This window comes from Squalius cephalus (genome assembly GCF_949319135.1).
Source record: "Squalius cephalus genome assembly, chromosome: 21".
Classification (NCBI taxonomy): Eukaryota; Metazoa; Chordata; class Actinopteri; order Cypriniformes; family Leuciscidae; genus Squalius; species Squalius cephalus.
In genome coordinates, this window is record NC_137142.1 from 17991738 (window position 1) to 18010026 (window position 18289).

Consider the following 18289-nt stretch of genomic DNA (forward strand, 5'->3'; position numbering starts at 1 on the left):
TGGTTGTTTGTGCTATATCTCTCAAAATTTGATACATGGTAGCCACATTTGTCTGCTACAAATATAACTCACTTTGACATGTACAACACAATCACAGATTATGTGAGATAATGTCAAACACAAGGAGTTCCGCTGTTACAACCTACCCCACTACTGTGGTGAGCTGTAACACTAGTTGGGGATAATGTAACACTGAGAGGTAATTTGCTGAAATAGGATGCACACATTGCAGTTTTTAATAAGTGAACAACTTAAAGTAACAAAAACCATTTTATTGTATTTCTTTAAGGACTTTAAATTTAGCACAAAACAATTGCCGTGTGTTTGTGTGTGCATTTTGTATTCCTGTCACATAACAGTTCAGTCACTGATGCCATCCACCTATTTTATTTGCATTTTGGGATATCGCATAAAAAACGCTGTATGGAAACGCCAAGATGCGCATAAATTCTTATGAGTTTCTATTTTGTCTTAACAGGGATGTGATTGATCACTGGAATTATCAAAAGGGATTGGTTGTAACATTTTTAATGAGCTGTTACAACAATCTCCACCCCAAACAGCTGTAACTTAGCTAACTGTTTTAGCATGGGTTTGAAGCTAGCATGAATGTAAAGCATCAAATGGTAGAATTAGCTACTTTAGATTATGCAAGTCAAATAACTGTATACAATGATTGCTAGGCAAAAAATTATCTTAATAAAAATGGTTACTTTGCAGAAAACTTTCCTTGGTCATAAAATGTATAATGTTGCTCACAGTAACATGCCACTTCTCCTGTGAGCTCAAAAAGGTGACGTGAGTGTATGATATAGATGACATCAGTTACATGTCATCTTTACCATGGCTGGTAAACTCACATTATGGGGACAAAATGTCTCCACAAAGATGGCAATATCCGAAAGCCTTGTCCTTGTGTGGAAATGTTTTGGTCCCCATGAGGAAAACAGAGTATAAGTCATACTGTGATGTTTTTTGAAAATGTAAAAATGCAGAAAGTTTTCTGTAATGGGTATGTTTAGGAGTATGGTTAGTGTAAGGGGATAGAATATACAGTTTGTACAGTATAAAAATCATTACGCCTATGAAAAGTCCCCATAAAACATGAAAACACAACAATGTGTGTGTGTGTTTTAACCAAGGTTCTGCAGTATTGTCTGGTAAGTTATACCAGTCTGGTATTACTATTTTCAGGTGTAGCCATGTGTTCTGAGATGTCTAACATAAAATCTAGTGTACTGCCATATAATTTATTTTACTTAATGAGACGGTTTCATTTTCAGATCATTCAACAACAGAAAACAACTACAAAGTCCTACTAATCTACTAGTCCTTCTCAATTGCTGTGCGAGATCACCATCTAGTGCTCTACAGTAGAAGTGAGTGAACACTGAGAAAGTGACTGAGGTTTGGCCGTGTTCCCACCATTAGTTTACCAACTTTTCACAGTTCATGTAGGAACATGGCCGATGATTTTTATATGATCAACACACATATTGTGTAAGAGTGTCTCGGCTCAACTATGTCTGCCAGCTGGCAAATTCCAGTTTTAGCCATGTCGTAATAGGCCCTATGTCTGTTTATTTTTGTACATAAAGAATGTGTTTAGTTTATTCTGTATGTATACACTCTTAAACATAACATTTCCAAAAGGATCACAGAGATGTCATTTTTTGGTTCCCCAAAGAACCTTTCAATTAACAGTTTTTAAAAGAACTATATATATATATAATGTGAAGAACATTTAAAAATCTAATAACCTTTTTCCACTATAAAGAACGTTTTGTGAAATGGAAAGGTTCCATGGACGTTAAAGCTATGGAGGAACCATAGGCTACTGTATGCCAATAAAGAACCTTTATTTTTAAGTGTTTTAATTTAGTCAGTGATACTTTTCTTTTCAATCAGTGTACAGAATGCAATATGCTGAAAAAAAGTTAAAAGAAGAATGTGTGCAGAGTAGCTCCCCCAACAAATCTGAATTCAATACTAACATTACACAGAATTAGGTGAGCACAGAATTATTCTATGTACATAATACAATCCTGACAGTCTTGAAGTCTTGACAAAGTCGTAATTAGTTTGGACTAGGCTAATGGAACAAAATGTTAGACTAGGCTACATTAGATTACATTTTCAAAGTTATTTCCATCGCAAAGTTGCACTGCCATAGCAACAAACATCCGGTCACTGAATTGAATTTCAACCTGAACGATGACTCAATCTGACTGCGTCTGTCTTGACTCATGAAAACTGTGCCCTGTGGCAATAGTGATTTCCCGTGGGTCGTGTCTGTGTAGAATTGTCTGTAAATTGTAAGATCTAAAAGAATCACACTGAATTGATTCTATAGGACTTTAATCAAACTTTACAAGTCCGTATTATTTAATAATTTATCTAATTTTTAATGAATTTAATTCTCACCAATCCCACGCCCAGCCCAGGCAAAGGTTTCTTGCTCAGTGATTGTGGGATGCGCCGATAGGGATTGCGCACAATGACGCACATTACAAGGAATTTCTGCGGCAGCTATAAAACACCTGAAGTGCTGATACCTGCCTAGTGAACCTACACTGCTGGAGTTAACATGGGCACCGAGTCTGAAAATAACGGCGTCCTTAAAGAGGGTTTTTTGGTGAAAAGGGTGAGATAGATTCTTTTGAACATTTTATCCATACACATATGGCAAATTAATTCCTACTTTAGGCTACTGGATTATTAACAAATGATGTTCGTTTTTATAGGGCCACGTGGTTCAGAACTGGAAAGTTCGTTGGTTTGTACTTAAATCGGACAAACTTATGTATTATAAATATGAAGGCGGCAAACGGGATTCCTGCCATCGAGGGACGATACATTTGATTAACTGCAAAATCACCTGTCCTTGCCTGGAGTACGAAAACAGACCGGTAAGTGAGAACAGTCAAAGTATTCGACGTTTTTTTTTTTTTTTTTTTTGTGTAGGCCTATACAAGTTATCACAAAGTTATATAGTAACTTGTATGTAGTCTAAGTTACTTAGTCTTATCTGGGCTTGGCTTGCTTGCTTGTTTTTTTAATAACAACAAATTTTTTTATATTTTTTGGAAAATGTAAAGGCCATTACACAACAAAAGTGAAATGTAGAAGCCTCAGGCTGAATGAAATTCAAATTCACACCTGTTAATGTTAATTATTAACATTATTATTTAATTTCAGCATTAATTTGGTTATATACACAGTCTACAAACAGATATCATTGGGAAGTGGCTTATCAGCGGTCTAGTTCTACACCTTGAACACTAAACCAAACACTGGGAGTGTCTCAGTGCTTTAAATGTTCACAGCCTTAGGTTACACTTCATATGAATACCTTTCATTATTTTGTTTTGCATTGCTCGCATGCACTAGCATGTCAGGAGCACAGCTTTTATTTTCCCCAGTCTATCTTTGCAATGTCTTTGATTTATATTCCACATTGAGTAACCGCTGCAGTCAATGCCAGGTTCAGAGTGATGGAGTTTGGCATGTTTGTGGCAATTTCCTTTATACGTTCTTCTGACGCAAAAAGTGCTGCACTTATCACCAATAACTTAAAATGTTTGTTTAGGGCGTGACTGAAGGCTGTTGTCATATTAACCACATTTTACACCCTGTAGTTGGTGCTGAAGCTGCAGACCAACACTGCAGATGAGCACTTTCTGGAGGCTTGCATGAGGGAGGAACGTGATGAATGGGCATCAGCGATTGGTGCAGCAATACAGAAGCTTAACCCACGTGACGCACAGACCCCCTCCCCATCACAAATTAAAGGATCTACGTCACTCCAACTTCACAATGTCAATCTTAGGTAGCTATGTGTGCATTTTGTCAATATATGCGAATATGTGTTTACAACTCTAATATGTGTTTACGATATCTAAACGTATATCTGTATATCAGTCAGGTGCTGGACTCCATGTATGATGTGCACACTGGTATCCGGTTAAGCAGTCATGTTGAACAGGGCAGCTCTTACACCAACTGTTTCTCAGGTTAGACACTCATTAAAGCATGAATGTGCATTATTAAAGAAATTCTGTCTTGTTAAGGTTTACACTGCTGTTCAAAATTTAAGGGTTGGTCCACAGCATCATTACAGTCTCCAGTGTCACATGATCCTTCAGAAATCATTCTGGGGCCGTATTCACAAAGAATTTTAAGGCTAAAAGTAGCTCCTAACTGGCGAATTTAGGAGCAACTCCTAAAAATAATGGGCGTGTCACTTGTAACTTTAGGACTCCTAATTTTTTTGACCCGCGTTACAATCATCAGCCAATCAAGGTGGTCACTTCAGTCAAGCTCGTGCATGAGTAATGACGTCATCCATAGCAACGAAGACTCGCTCTTAGTTTAGGAGTTGTCATTTTTCTTTACTAAGAGTCGGTCTGAAAGGCGTTGTGAATAACTTTTAAGAGAAAACTCCTAGCTAAAATCTTTTAGTGCGATTTAGGAGTACTCCTAGTGGTAAGATAAAATGCTTTGTGAATACGGCCCCAGATATGCATCATTATGATATGAGTTTTAGTTCAAAAGAATGAATTAATTTAAAAAACGAATTTAGCCTATTTTTTTTAAATAAAATAGGCATTACTGTCAGTGATTGCTTGCTTATTAAAAATATTCATTTCTATCAAGAAAAAAAAAAACTTACTAGCCCCAAACATTTGAAAGGTTGTGTATGACTGAATATGATCCCTTACCTTTTAGGGGCACCATGATTTTGCCAAGACAGACGTATTCCTGGATCAACTTTTGTTGATCCTTTAACAACATTCCTGTCTTATCCCTACCCCTACCCCTAAATCTAACCCTGCTCATAACTTAAGCCCTAAAATCAGAGGGAAATGATAGGTGAATAAGAATGGTGTAGAAGTCCCTAATACTTGGTTATAAGACTAAACTTGACATTAACTATAAACCTATCCCTCAAATCTGATTGAATGATTGGAATGTTGATCCAGGAACATGTTTTTCATGGTGAAATCAGGTTCACCTACCTTTTAGACATAATATCGGCATTTTTTCTTTCTTTCTGAAACGATCAGTCTCTTTGAACAAATATGTTGAGTGAAAGATTCAGTCACTTGTCGCCACCTACCGGCGATACAGTATAACCTGCAGAAAGAGTCATTTGTCACTACACACTATACACATACTGTCAGTCTGCCTGGAACATGCAAACAACACATAGAAGCAGAGTGAATCAAACTATGAACTGATCCAGTGCTGTTGGTCTGTAAATCAGCTCTGGTCAATCAAAGTCAAAGATCGGAAGTGTTTCATATTTGTTTGTGTGTGTGCAGGCTCAGCAGTGGTGGACTGGCTTGTGTTTAATAGGCTGGCTTTAACCCGTGTGGAGTCAGTAACATTAGCCTCTGCGCTGCTGGATGAGGCCTCCCTGCGGCCCATCGGGATCAGGAGCGCAGACGCCCTCCGTAACGCTGCTCTAGGAGAACAGTTCCTCGATGACTCCAGTGCACTCTACTGCTTTGTAAGTTCTAATTCTCTTTTTTATTTATTCTTTACTCAACTCTTTTGTAATCACATCATATACTAGATATAAAAATAAGTTGTCCTAATTAAACCGAACAAATATGATTTCTCAAACAGTCCCAAAGCTTCCAGAAGCGAGGCAGCGTGAAATCAGAAAAGTCTCGGTCTGCGGTGGAGCTGAGTGGAAAGGTGGTGAAGAGAGGTTACCTGCTCAAACAGGTGAGCACTCTTGCTGAAACTGGAGGTTTTGAACTGAACTATAGGCTACTTATTTGTGGTGCTAGCGGTCTGTGTGTTCACTCACCTGTTTATCTGTGTGTCAGGGGCACAAGGTGAAGAACTGGAAAGTAAGATTGTTTATTCTGAGGGCAGAGCCTGGTTTCCTGCACTACTATGACCCCAGCAAGGTGAGAAGAACGCTGATGTGGTATATATATATATATATGCTAATGTCTAAAGAAATCATGTGATGTTTATTTTTGTACTGACTTGTTTACTTCCTGATGGCCACCTTTCTCAGGATGACATCACTCCGGTTGGCGGTATATCTCTGCGTGGCTGTCTGGTGTCTGCCCTCGATGATAACGGCACACCGTCAGGTGAGTCAGACTTTTGCCTCTTCTATGAAAGTCTCTAAGGTGTGATGATGGCCTGATCCCACAAATGAATATTTACAAAATAATCACACATATTAATCAGAACTAAGGAAAGACTTAACTACTGCCACTGACTAAAAATACTAAACCGTGATTCAGGTCTTGTCTTGGTAGCAGCAATATTTACAGGTAAATACTGTAAACACAGAAACTAATGGCCACTTTCTTGTAATCTTCAGGTGTTAAAGGTAAAGTCCAGGGGAACCTCTTTAAAATCATCACTCAGGTGGAGACACACTATTACATCCAGGCTCCAACACACGAGGAGAGGATGGACTGGATCCAAGCTATTAGAAAAGTGACTTAATTATGCTACACATCGCACTTTCAAACAATAACACTTCTAGTTCATTTTTGGTGTTGTTATTATCTTCATTGCTATTGTTAAGTGTTAGTATTGGTATTGTTGTTAATTATATATTTGTATGTTGGGTTAGTGCAAACAAAATAAAATATATACAGTGTTATTTAGCAGCTTTATATGAATAATACAAATATTAATAATAATAAAATTAATAAAACACATGGGGCCAGCATGAGACCTCATTCTAGTTAGCATATAGAATATTTGAATAGAATTCAGATTTTCCAAGAGTTCAGTGCCCCTGATAGTCTTTATTTTGTGCATGAGTTAATGTTTGATATATTTGAATGTGGTAAAGCTTATACATTCAGTGAATGTACTATGAAAGTGTAAATGATGATAAGTGAATTTGTTTTTTATGTCAAATTTTATCAACAAAAAAAAGAAAAAAAAAATAGTATTTGAATAATTGTCATTTGGCAATCATGTCCTTGATGTCCATGTCTGCAGTTTTGTTGTGAACCGTTAACATGTTTTTACCTGCCTTCTGTTTGTCTACCAAGTTGTTAGTTAACCGAACTGACTTCATGTCTTGCACAAGCCTGTTGATTTGTTGCTATGGTTTAAAAACACACACACTGTGCCTATGTGTATGTTTCTCTCTCTCTCAAATGCTCAAAAACACATGTCGGGTTTTCGTGTGTTATGGGGACATTCCATAGACATAATGATTTTTATACTGTACAAACTGTATATTCTATCCCCTTAACCTACAATAAGTCTACACATAACAGAAAACTTTCTGCATTTTTACATTTTCAATAAAAAATAAATTAAAAAGATTACTTGGTATGATGTATAATATCAACACACACACACACTTGTATATGTGGTTTAAAACCTACCCATCGCAGAAATCTTTTGGCATTTTAATTAAAAACAAAATACAGTTTAGTATGTGTTAAAGTACAGTTTAGTTTAGTACCAAAGCCATTTGGTTCGAGAAAGTATCGAATACCCATATCATAATGCATATTTGTGTCCTCATAAACCATACAAGGACACACACACATTAAATAAATCCAATAATCAGATCTTCTTAAAAGTTCTTTAAGAAAAGTTTACTGTTTACAGTACATATTGCAATTATTAGGTGTTAAAAGATATTCAAGTAAACCTTTCTATGAACCTAATCATTAAAGTTATTTTATACATGCTTCATTTGCAGCATCAAGTGTTTAGATTGACAGCACCAAGTACAGGCTTCAGATGGACTTTGAGTCCTATTTCTTCAAACCAATTCAATCGCAGCGAACTGCATTTTAAAGTGAACATTCAGGTGTCAGTTATGAATGCTTAGGTTAAACTGTTATGCGGTACATTCACATGAACAAAAGATTAACAGAAAAACTATTCTCTTATGAGTTATTCTGTTGAAATGATTTAACTAATTTTTCAGACAGTCAAACAAAAGCATGTTGTTGTTGATACATTCCTGTAGCTCAAACATTCAGGCATGCCGCTAGCAATGCTAGCATCCTGGGTTCAATTCCCAGGGAATGCATGAACTGATAAAATGTATAATTTAAATGTAATGCAAGTTGCTTTGGGTAAAAGCATCTGCCAAATGTGTAAATGTAAATACAACAATTACTGCTACAGCACACCTAAAGTCTTCTACGTATAAGTGCATCTAATGGAACAAATGAAGGCACTTTTGCTTCTGTATCAAAGAGCCAAATAAACGAACTAATATATCTAATAATCACAAAGCAAACAAAAAAGTTAGGTAGTACATTATGTATTTTAAAAGCTATCTTCTATCTGAGCTAGTTAATTCATTCTTAATTTGAATTTTGATTGGAACATTGAGGATATTTTCTTCTACAAATGTGTCCAAACAAACACAAAATCATCTTTTTAAAATGCTAACAGGCTCATTTTCCACTGCAAATAAAAAGAACTGGAGAAACTGTAAAAAATCGCCAATTAGCCTATACCAAAACAAATGAGTTGTAAAGATTTCAAATGAACTGATGGAGCTCTGGAACTTTACAACAATTGTGTACAGTACGCTCAGGGTTATAAAACCTTAGTTTAGTTGCTTCTATGATGAGTCTGTCATTATGGCAGGCGATTCCTCTCTTTCTCAAGCCACTTTGGTGAGCTGTAGGTCTCCGTGAACTCTAAGAGCAGTGAGAGATGCTAGCGGAGTCAATCTGTGAGAAAAACCACACAACGGCTGCCCATCCACCAGAATACGGAACTGCTGGTGCTCGCACACAATCTCCATCTGGGAGAGATAAAGAAGGAAACAACATTATTGTGACAAAAAGGTGTGAGATTACCAAAGAGTTTAGCTTTATCAGATGTGATCACACACTCTAGTCTCTACCTTAAAAGGCTCTCCTGGAGCAAAGGGGAAGAAAGACAGGGCCGTCTCTGAAGCGCCCCACTGTCCCGAGAGACGAGCGTTACGAAGCACAGCCTTTTCTGAAAAGTTCACCTTTAACTCCAGACCCACATCACCCTCGATTTCCTCATCCCCCTCTCCTTTAGACTGGCATGACACTAACACTATCATACTAAAGAGACAGACAGGAAATTTTTTTTTGCAGGTTTAAGAACAAACATCATTTTAACAGACCGAGTCAGTTGCATGGAGTTAGTGCCTTGCCCTTTTGATCTGGGACGCTCCATACCAAATCACATCATCAACCATTAGTTTCTGGATAACCCTTGCCAAATAAGGCCAGAATTCTCCTTTTTTTTCCCTTCTAGATCTGACCAGCGAAGCCTTCATGGGAATTGAAGCTTTCCCACGCTGGCAAAACAGAAGTGGACAATAACAGCTGGAACACACATTGCACTATATATGTAAAAAAAGTTAAGATTGAAAACAAATGTTACAGTAAAACCTTAATTGTAAGGTTCCTTAACATATACACAAAACATCATATCTTACAAGATGATACATATAAGTATGCATATAAGTATAAATCACCTTAATTTGTGGAGAATTTTTTTTTTTTTGCCAGAATTCCCTTCTCAAATTACATGTTTTATTTAAAATGTTAGATATGTCTTTATATATATATATATATATATATATATATATATATATATATATATATATATATATATATATATTCTATACAGTATACGTATACTATATGACATAAAATGCAATGCACTACAAAACACTTGATTTCTTCTGTGTATTCACGGTTGGCACCCATGTTTTCTTCTGGTTGAATCCCCGAGACAACTGGCTCATTGTGTAAACGCACTGAAGGCGCGTCTCATTCTCAATGAACCGAGTCATTCAGGATGCGCGATGTGCCATTTAATAAATGAACGCAAGAAACACAAACAGAGAGACAGACAGACAGACACACACAGACAGACAGACAGGTGTGTCTGATACCAACCTTTTGGGCTGCTTGTGAACAATACCCATCACTATCAGCCTCATGGTCGGCCGTAGACCCCCTTTGATCTCTCCAACATAGTCCTCCTCCTGCAGGAATAGTGTTTTACTGTCATTCAAACATATGATGCTATACAGGCCAGGCAAAACCCGAATAATTAGCTATTTATTAATGTAGCCTACTGATTTAAAATCAACACGATTTCTTAAACCCAGTGCTGCGAGACAATAAGGAAAAGAAAAGGTTCTCAGACCATTCTTCAACCCTTTCTCAGTTTACAGTTTATTCATGCAGATTACCGAGTCGCATCATTTATCAAGTCATTTATATGACATATTAATCAGCGTGGTCAAATATATTTAAGCTCAGCGTATACGTCACTGTTTCAACGCAATTTACAGTCTTAGTGGCTGATAAACTATAAAATAATCGTCATCATACTTACGTTTCGGATGTTACCCTTATCTGTCATGCTTTCTTCTGGCGCTTTAGTTTAACGTTAGTCGTGCAGGTGTTGCGTTTCAAGCGCGAGGACAATAGCTGTCATGCACGGGATTGATCATGGCAGAGCGCGAGACCGGTGTTGAATTCGCGAACCCCGCCTCGCGCCACCGCGTTTCCATAGAAACCAGCACAGGCAGGGAGTGATGATGATGATGATGATGACAAAAATACAGTAGTGACTTCAGCAGATTTCAAAATAAATTAATGAATAAAGTATATTGTTCAATATAAGAACAAGTCGCCATAGGCTAGTCTCGTAATTCCACACGGTAAAAAAAAGATTTTAATGTGGTTAATGTGGTTAATAATTAATGTGGTTCAGATAACATATGCCTAATATATTGAGTTTCTATTTATTAAACCAATCTCCTTGATTGAATTAACTAAATTCATTCTATATATTTTTTTTTTTTTTTTTTTTTTTTTTTTTTACAGTGGAGAAATTGCCTACGAATAACCTATGTAAAACTACGTAGTAAGTTTTATTTGAATTCTGCATTTGAATAATTACAATGCTTAACTTCATACATTAAAGTGAACTTCTATCAAGATAAACACTAATTCACTTGGGAATAAGTTCATATAATGATGGAATCACAAACATGGGCAACACACTCAAGAGACATAACACATGAGGTGTCGCTATTGTTTCACATTCCCATCTAACCAGTCTGGCACTTTGTTTCTGCAATATGTTTTTACCACCCAGAGAGAGTTTCCAGGGCTTATAAGCTCCTTATTACTGATCAAATTTCCCTGTGTCAGTCTCAATGTTGTCTTATACACTAGCATGGTTAATTCTGTCTGTAAGTACAATTTCTCATTGCTTTCTCAAGTCAAATTAAAATAATATAAATATGAAATAAGACTGCGGCCATCACGATGTAATGTTTAAATAAACACGTGACATACCTGTTCAGACCACATTCATGACTTCATAAACCTTCATAACTGAATGAGTGACTGTGCTCACACTTTACATCTACGTTTAGAGACTGTAAAAGGTTTATACGCGTCACAATCAAAAACATTTTCACAATAAATCCATACAATTTCAGGTCACAACAACTATCCACCAGCATATAAACAAAAATAAAAAGTGAGAGATGAGCCACTGGGATTCAAATCTTAAAATCTTGAGTCGCATTCAGATCTGTCAAAGCTTTTGTACAGAATGTGTAAGAATTTAATTTTCTACTTAAATTTAATTGGAAATCAACTACAGGAATAGCTATAAAATGGTTTTTAAAATTCCTTATCACAAACGACTGTGATTGGCCCATCCTTCCAGCGCTTAGAAAAGTATCAGGTGACTACATCAGAAAAAGACAGAAACGACTTTATATTGGTAATAGTTACATATGAATAATGAAACTTAATGTCACCAAAAATGAGAATTATTATTTAATTAGAACGCCAGCCCGTTGTGATAGGCTACATGTGATGTAATTTAATCAACCCCCATATTTCATTCCTATTGTTTTGACCCTTGAACTGACAGCTCCTGGATCAGCTGATTGAGTCACATGACTCGGCTCGCTCATGGCCACATACAGCTGATGATGGGAAGCGCATTTGAACGCGCTGATCTCTAGTGCGAGATAAAGAAGGACAAACCCAAATCGTAAGTGCTAATTTAACGAAATACTTATTTTTGTACACTAGCGTAAAACGATGTACAGAATTTTGATAGTGTAGTCGATTCCCTCCCCCTTTCCTAAACTATATTAGGTCGGCACTGGGCAGTGTCTGTTGTTTTGCTGTCAGTATTTGACTTTTAACAGCTGATATAACTTACATAAACGAAAGTTTGAATCACACTGATTGCAATGTAAGCACATTATGGAAGTCGTCAAAAGCTTAAATGCTGACATGTCTTCTGTAACTTTAGAAACATGTTCTTGCTCTTTCTTCTTCTCACGTGAATCACTTAAGTCAGTACAATTTTGTTGATTTTGGAATGTATTGAATACATGTAACGTTATACATTAATATTTCAATATCCGTGTAGCAGCAAACGGAAATGTCTTATCAAAAAGTGTGCTTGTATTTTGCTTTTGATTTTATCTCAGTTATGATGGTTACAAAACCGGTGATGATTTTCTTTCATTTCCCACCCCCTCCAGTCTTAGATGTCGAATACTTCATAACACACCCGAGGCCAGTAATCTTTCCGTGGACCTCAACAGACTGCTGAACTATCGGACTGTCTATCATGCATCCGTTTGGCCGTGAAGAAGAGACCTCCAGACGGGAGCTCTTCGGTTTCTTCACGCGGTGTTTGCGGCGCGGAGAGTGGGAGCTCGCGGCAGCCTGCGTGCGTCAGCTCGGCGACGAGCGCGGAGATGATCCACAAAGCCCTCGGGACATCGTTAAAGCCATCGTTACCCACCCATATCTGCTTAGGTCAGTGAAACCCTGACAGAAATCAATAGGAATGCTTATTCAAGTCATAATAAACCACATGAGCCTATGTCGAAAACAATGTAAACAAATACATTTTCCTCTTTCTGTGGATGTTGCTTTAGTTATAGTCTATTTATGATATTTTAGCGGAAACTGTGGTTGTATTGGTAAATGTTTATAAGTGGTACTCAATCTCATTATCGAGAGAGTTCAAGAAACTAAAGTTGAGAGATTTTAAGAGACACATCTGTTATTTTTCTGTTTATACACAGGTGGGAAACAGTGGGCAGCCCTCACAGATTGGCCTGGTATTGGCTCCAAGTCCTGGAGAAACGGACTAAAATAAAGGTGTGTTTTCTGCTGGAAATAATTTTCCCATTGATGCTTCTTCCATGAGGAAGCACTCATCTCACTTGCTTTTTCTAATTCAAAGTATGGGTAATTTCTCTGCAGGTGAGCGGGTCTGTGAAGAGAGAACTGGAGTTCTTGTTACTCTTAGAGGAGCTTGAAGATGTCCCACAGTCTGTACTTAAGGTAGGACTATCTCCAACTACTGTATGTTGCCTTCACAGCCCTGACACTGTTGTAACAACTTTATGGATTTATGTTGTCAAAGCACAGATTATTTCCTTTGAACTCTGATAAGCTAGACATGTAATAATGCTTTCTTTTTGCTCTCCTTCTTCCATTCCAACAAATATTGAATACCCTTTCCATGTTAAAGAGTTATAATCCTTGACCCAAACCAACCAACTTTGAGATAAATCACATTTAATTAGATTTTTTTTTAAAGTTTTGTGTGGTAATAATCTACTAATATAATTTTCATTGCAAAATTCCCAAATGCCGAATTGCAAATTAAACAACAAACAAATTCTTATTTTTGGCTAAAATTCTGAAGGTTGCATTGGGCAAAATGTCTTGGCTATTGGAAATAGTGTAGTGATGTATGAAGCACAGCTCACAGAGAAGTCGCTTTCAAACCAAACAGCTTTCTATTGGTCAGCGCTGCAAATCTGCATATCCAACTTGAACCCGTTACAAAACCTTGTGAAATTCCATGCTGTGTGAAATCCTATTGAGTTAAACAAACAACAACAAACGTGACTACACCTTATGGCAAAATTGCATGTATCCTTGGTAGAGAAGGAAATCCCAGAATGCACTGCAATAAGCTTATTGAGTTAAAAAGTCCAAAATGCCATACCAGTGGGAAAAAAAGTCCATTATAGTGCTTATATTTCAATCAATATTAAAAAGTATGAATAAATGTGCTACAGTATGTGTTTTTGTGATTATTAGTTTTAAGTAATTGGCTTAGTAACCAAGCATCTTAGATAATGCTCATCTAAGCTTGTGTCATTAGCTAATTGAATTCCATAAGTAAGGATTTTATAAATTATTTTGCAAATCTTAGGCAATTGCGCATTTTACAAAAATGTGTATCATCTCTTCGATAGTCTATAGACATCATAGATCTTTTGTTAGATCTATACACTATTGTTAAAAAATTATTTCTTTGTTGAGAAAGTGGTTTTTAAAACCACCAAAATGGACAATTCCTATTATGAAATGTTGTAGTGTTTTGTTTATAAATTATGTATTTGTGCACATAATATTTTTTTTTGTATATGTTGTCCTTTTTCATACTGTTACAATGGAATACAAAAGAGAAAAAAAGAATCAGGAGGAAAAGAATGCAGCGACTGAAAAGAGCTCCTGCCATAGAAATTCTTGTTATACTGTCACATTAAAATAACAAGCGTTACATTATTCTCATGAGGTCTTGAAAATAGAACATGAAGGAAATTTACAGCTCATTCAAGATAAGGATTATTTGTAGCACAACCTTATGATTCAAATTGATTATTTTCAGTCTTTTTGAGTGGAACTTCCTCAAACCGAAAGTGCCTCCCATAATCTAAAACGCAGTAGTCTCTTTAGGAAAAAGGTGGATTGGCAGATGAGTTTAATCCTTCCCTTCTAGCAACCTGTCACTCACATACACTCAGCAATTAGCAAATGGCAATGATCCAACAATCCGATACATTTCCAATGGACTGAACCAACTGTCGCCCTACATTTATTCTTGTACGAGAAGCCGTTTCACTCAGTTATATATAGGGTAGAAAAAACATTCACAATTTTCATTTCATGCCATCTTTAACTTCCAAAATAGTTCATTTTGTTCTTCCACTTTGTCCTATATCTTCCATAGGAGCTGCATGAAGCCTTCCTGTACTCTGAGGAAGTAAAGGGAAAGATTCCAGGTGATTCTACTCCTCCACTGAGTGCTGCTGTTCTATCCTGCTTCCGTTCTCTTTTAACCCGCCAGCAGCCGCGGCTCTGCCACTCTCTCATCAGCTTCCTTCAGCACGCGGACCACTCCAGAGACCATGCCTTACAGGACGTCTTCATCCAGCACCTCACCGTGAGAGTGAACGTGCCTGTGGAGGAGAGGAACGAGAAATGGGTGGAGGAGGTGTGTGCAGTGCTGGCCTTAGCACCATGGGGGTCCGAGAGGTCAGGTGCTGAGCTAGAGACACTGTGGAAGGGATTGTGGTCGGCTAGAGAAGGGCTCATGACGGAGGAGAGGATTCTGGGATGTCTATTGAGGCCACAGGGCAACGCTCTGTTGACTGCATACAGCTCCACAGCGCTCAGATTGCTCAAAGAGAAACTGCTGGGAGAGGCTCCACACACACCGGGTGAGTCAGATAAGTTTACTGTAGTCATGCAAACAACCAGGTAAAGAATCACATTTTGTAGCCTTAATAATGTCATATTTTTTTCTATGAATCATGTAGCCAAATCCTGACACTGCAACACTAGTAACAGATTTGTCTGTTTTGTTAATGATCAATAGCCGCTTTTCCACCGTTGAGCCGAACGGTTCTAAGAACAGCAAGGAACAGTTCCAGTTATATTTACACTTGAGCCTGGTACAACACGGCACGATTACAAACCGCTCTCGGCCCGGAACCGGTTGGCTAATCGTGCTGAACCATGCTGGTAGAATGCATATAGCGACGTCGCAACTCAGGATTGGTCACTTGTCTGTTGTCTGGCTACCGGTTTCTCTGTAGCTGGTTAAGTGCGCTATTTGAGCAACATAAATACAAATTAATAATAAAATTAAAATAAATATATGATCATCCTCCATAATGGTCGCTATTTACATCTCATATCGTCTGTAAACTCTTGCATTACCAAGGCAACGACAGACGCATTAGGATGCTGCTGGGCCGGATCGGCACTGAATGAACTGGTTAAGCAAAGAGAATGGTTTGGCCTGACGGTGGAAAAGCGGCTAATTTGTTGAATGGATAAAAAAGCATTTGGAGACCTATACCACACCTGAAAATGTCACAAGTAGGCAGGCAGACACATTCCCATTTACACCTGGTGTTTTAATCCTTCTCTTTTGTCCACTTTCGACCACTTCTGTCCTTATTTTTTTCAAAGGGAGGGTCTATGGGTGGGTAAATATATGGGTGTTTTTCAGATCTTTTGATCTAATGGACAAAATAAGCTTACATACGGAGACATAAAAACATACGGAGAGCAGCAGCTTTCGTTTCTGCTCTGATAGCCACAAGACCATGCTGCATGTTGTGAGTGCGTGTTAGAAATCAGGAATGGTGAGAGAACATTGTTTAGTACGTTTTTCATCTTCAAACCAAACTGGGATCTTCAGTCATCAAAGTTTAAATCCCATCTGGCTAGCATGCTTCCCATAAAGTTTATGCATTAGGTCAGTAGACAGAGAGTAGGCGATCTTTTGTAGATGTTCGAACACATTCGACCACACGAGCGTCTAGACTACGAAAGCAATCCGGTCGAATTCGTTTTCGACTACCTCTGAAAGTGGATGAAAGTGGACAAGCTCAAAAGACCCCGTTTACACCTGTATTTGGCGTCGTCCACTTGTGATCTGATCTATGCTTAATCTTTTATACTAGGTGTAAACAGGGCCAAAGGGTTAATTCAAGTATTTATTTCTTAAAAAAACATACTGACACCACTCTTTTGAACAGCATTGTATCTGGAACCAAAAGCTAGCTAGTATTTAAAAGGTAAATCTGAACCACCAAAAATACTGGTATTGGTTTCAACATTCGTGTCATGTTTTAAGGAAGTGAAGGAAACAGACTGTTCGTGGTGTGTTTGCCACCTCCTTTACTGTTGACTTAACACTTCTGCTCATGTGGTCCTAGTTCCCTCCTAAAATGTTCTCAGTTGTCACACCATTTGCATGAGATTGTTTTTTTGATCAGACATCATTTTTTTGTGTTCTTGATGCATGTCTGAAACTCATCTCTATTCCCTTTTAGTTGACTTGCCTGATCTGGAAAGGGTCATGCTTGGCCTGTGCTGTCATGGTGACAAGCGTTTGGTGTGGAAAGCCATTTACTTTGAGTGTTTGAGCAGTGGAAAACACTTTCTAGAGCAGGTCTTGGTAGGTGTACACAATCAGGCAAACAGTAGCCTGCAAATAAGTGTGTATATCATTCAAATGTAATTTGTCATTCTTTTTCTGCACTATCACCAGTAGCTATGTTTCCATCCTCCTGTTTTTATATGCATTTTGGGATATCGCACTATTATGCGCTCTGAGTGGGATACATTTTTTATCCAATAAGAAAACAAGCACATAAACTACGATGGAAAAACATTTACCAAATAAATTCATTTTGGGATGGCATAACTTGTTGCACTGCATCTGAAATGCTGTTTTGCTCATTCTGAAATGCCTGAGCAATGTCTGTCGTCAAAGTGTTTCAGTATAATTGAACTGTCTTACATGACTGCATTCCCAAACAGCAGGCATCCATCTCGGAAAGCAAGATAACATGGCTGTTTATTGCGTTTCATCTGCGTGCTCTGAGGAGTAATATATTATAGGCCTATATTATATACAGTGACTTCTGGATCAACTTTTTTTTTTTTTTATCACCAGTTTATCAGGAAATGACGATTTGTTCTCTTCGACTCACTGGATGGAAACAGTGCTTTATTTGCAAATGATTTTTGCGATATTCCAATTTTTTGCATAAGCTAAATTCGCAACTTTGGATGGAAACATAGCAACTGTCTTATAGTTAATCAACGAGAGTCAAGTTTCTCTCCTTTAAAAAAAACATGTATAAAAGTGTATAGATGAAAGCAACTCAAAGTTTCCTTTAGTGGTATAATTGCAATAATCCATCCTCTGTTGTTTGCAGCTTACTGGTTTAGATCTCATAAAAAGGGAGGAATTCTCCAAACTGGAAACACTGTTGCAGACCGAGTTTCAGCCTTTGTCCCGTCTCTTGTTGTTGCTGGGCTGGACACATTGTCAAAGCCTGGATTCTGCCAAGAACCTTCTTAGAGTCCTGCATCACCAACAGGTTTGTAGCCAGATATTTGATTGTCAGTACAAAGTCTGGTCCATTCTGCTGATCATTCTGGCCAAGAACAACTCACTATGACAG

At 37.7% G+C, this 18289-nt stretch overlaps 3 protein-coding genes across 6 annotated transcripts in view; 2 read left to right on the forward strand and 1 right to left on the reverse strand.

Moving 5' to 3' along the window:
- The first annotated feature begins 2501 nt into the window (after positions 1–2501).
- On the forward strand, positions 2502–7294 carry plek2 (pleckstrin 2). The gene is made up of 9 exons (XM_079855887.1): positions 2502–2644; positions 2745–2909; positions 3639–3829; positions 3922–4013; positions 5325–5512; positions 5632–5733; positions 5838–5921; positions 6035–6113; positions 6350–7294. Exons 1-9 carry the CDS (start codon positions 2588–2590, stop codon positions 6475–6477), a joined length of 1086 nt encoding a protein of 361 aa, XP_079712013.1. The 5' UTR covers positions 2502–2587; the 3' UTR covers positions 6478–7294.
- A 69-nt stretch (positions 7295–7363) lies between these two features.
- On the reverse strand, positions 7364–10526 carry LOC307149535 (galectin-related protein B). The gene is made up of 4 exons (XM_079855888.1): positions 10351–10526; positions 9906–9994; positions 8870–9059; positions 7364–8767 (listed from the first exon to the last, which is right to left on the reverse strand). The coding sequence occupies exons 1-4, from the start codon at positions 10375–10377 to the stop codon at positions 8624–8626; spliced, it is 450 nt and encodes a 149-aa protein (XP_079712014.1). The 5' UTR covers positions 10378–10526; the 3' UTR covers positions 7364–8623.
- Positions 10527–11934: 1408 nt separating this feature from the next.
- The window catches only part of zfyve26 (zinc finger, FYVE domain containing 26), a 28068-nt gene continuing 21713 nt past the window's right edge, over positions 11935–18289 (forward strand). For all 4 annotated transcript variants that reach the window (XM_079854445.1, XM_079854447.1, XM_079854444.1 and 1 more), the window contains exons 1-7: positions 11935–12033; positions 12536–12815; positions 13088–13163; positions 13269–13349; positions 15034–15523; positions 17150–17274; positions 18041–18205. In XM_079854445.1, coding sequence (XP_079710571.1) covers positions 12625–12815; positions 13088–13163; positions 13269–13349; positions 15034–15523; positions 17150–17274; positions 18041–18205 — 1128 coding nt within the window. In that variant the 5' untranslated portion in view covers positions 11935–12033; positions 12536–12624. The remainder of the gene's footprint in view (positions 12034–12535; positions 12816–13087; positions 13164–13268; positions 13350–15033; positions 15524–17149; positions 17275–18040; positions 18206–18289) is intronic.

What these genes read in the sequence shown, in the direction of transcription:
- plek2 (XM_079855887.1), top strand. Translation starts at nt 2,588, where the DNA reads ATGGGCACCGAGTCTGAAAATAACGGCGTCCTTAAAGAGGGTTTTTTG. An exon ending in TGGAGTACGAAAACAGACCG is followed by an intron (nt 2,910 to 3,638) that starts GTAAGTGAGAAC and finishes TACACCCTGTAG; the next exon opens with TTGGTGCTGAAGCTGCAGAC. An exon ending in ACTACTATGACCCCAGCAAG is followed by an intron (nt 5,922 to 6,034) that starts GTGAGAAGAACG and finishes CACCTTTCTCAG; the next exon opens with GATGACATCACTCCGGTTGG.
- LOC307149535 (XM_079855888.1), bottom strand. Translation starts at nt 10,377, where the DNA reads ATGACAGATAAGGGTAACATCCGAAAC. An exon ending in ATAAGGGTAACATCCGAAAC is followed by an intron (nt 9,995 to 10,350) that starts GTAAGTATGATG and finishes CTATTCCTGCAG; the next exon opens with GAGGAGGACTATGTTGGAGA. An exon ending in GTTCACAAGCAGCCCAAAAG is followed by an intron (nt 9,060 to 9,905) that starts GTTGGTATCAGA and finishes CTGTCTCTTTAG; the next exon opens with TATGATAGTGTTAGTGTCAT.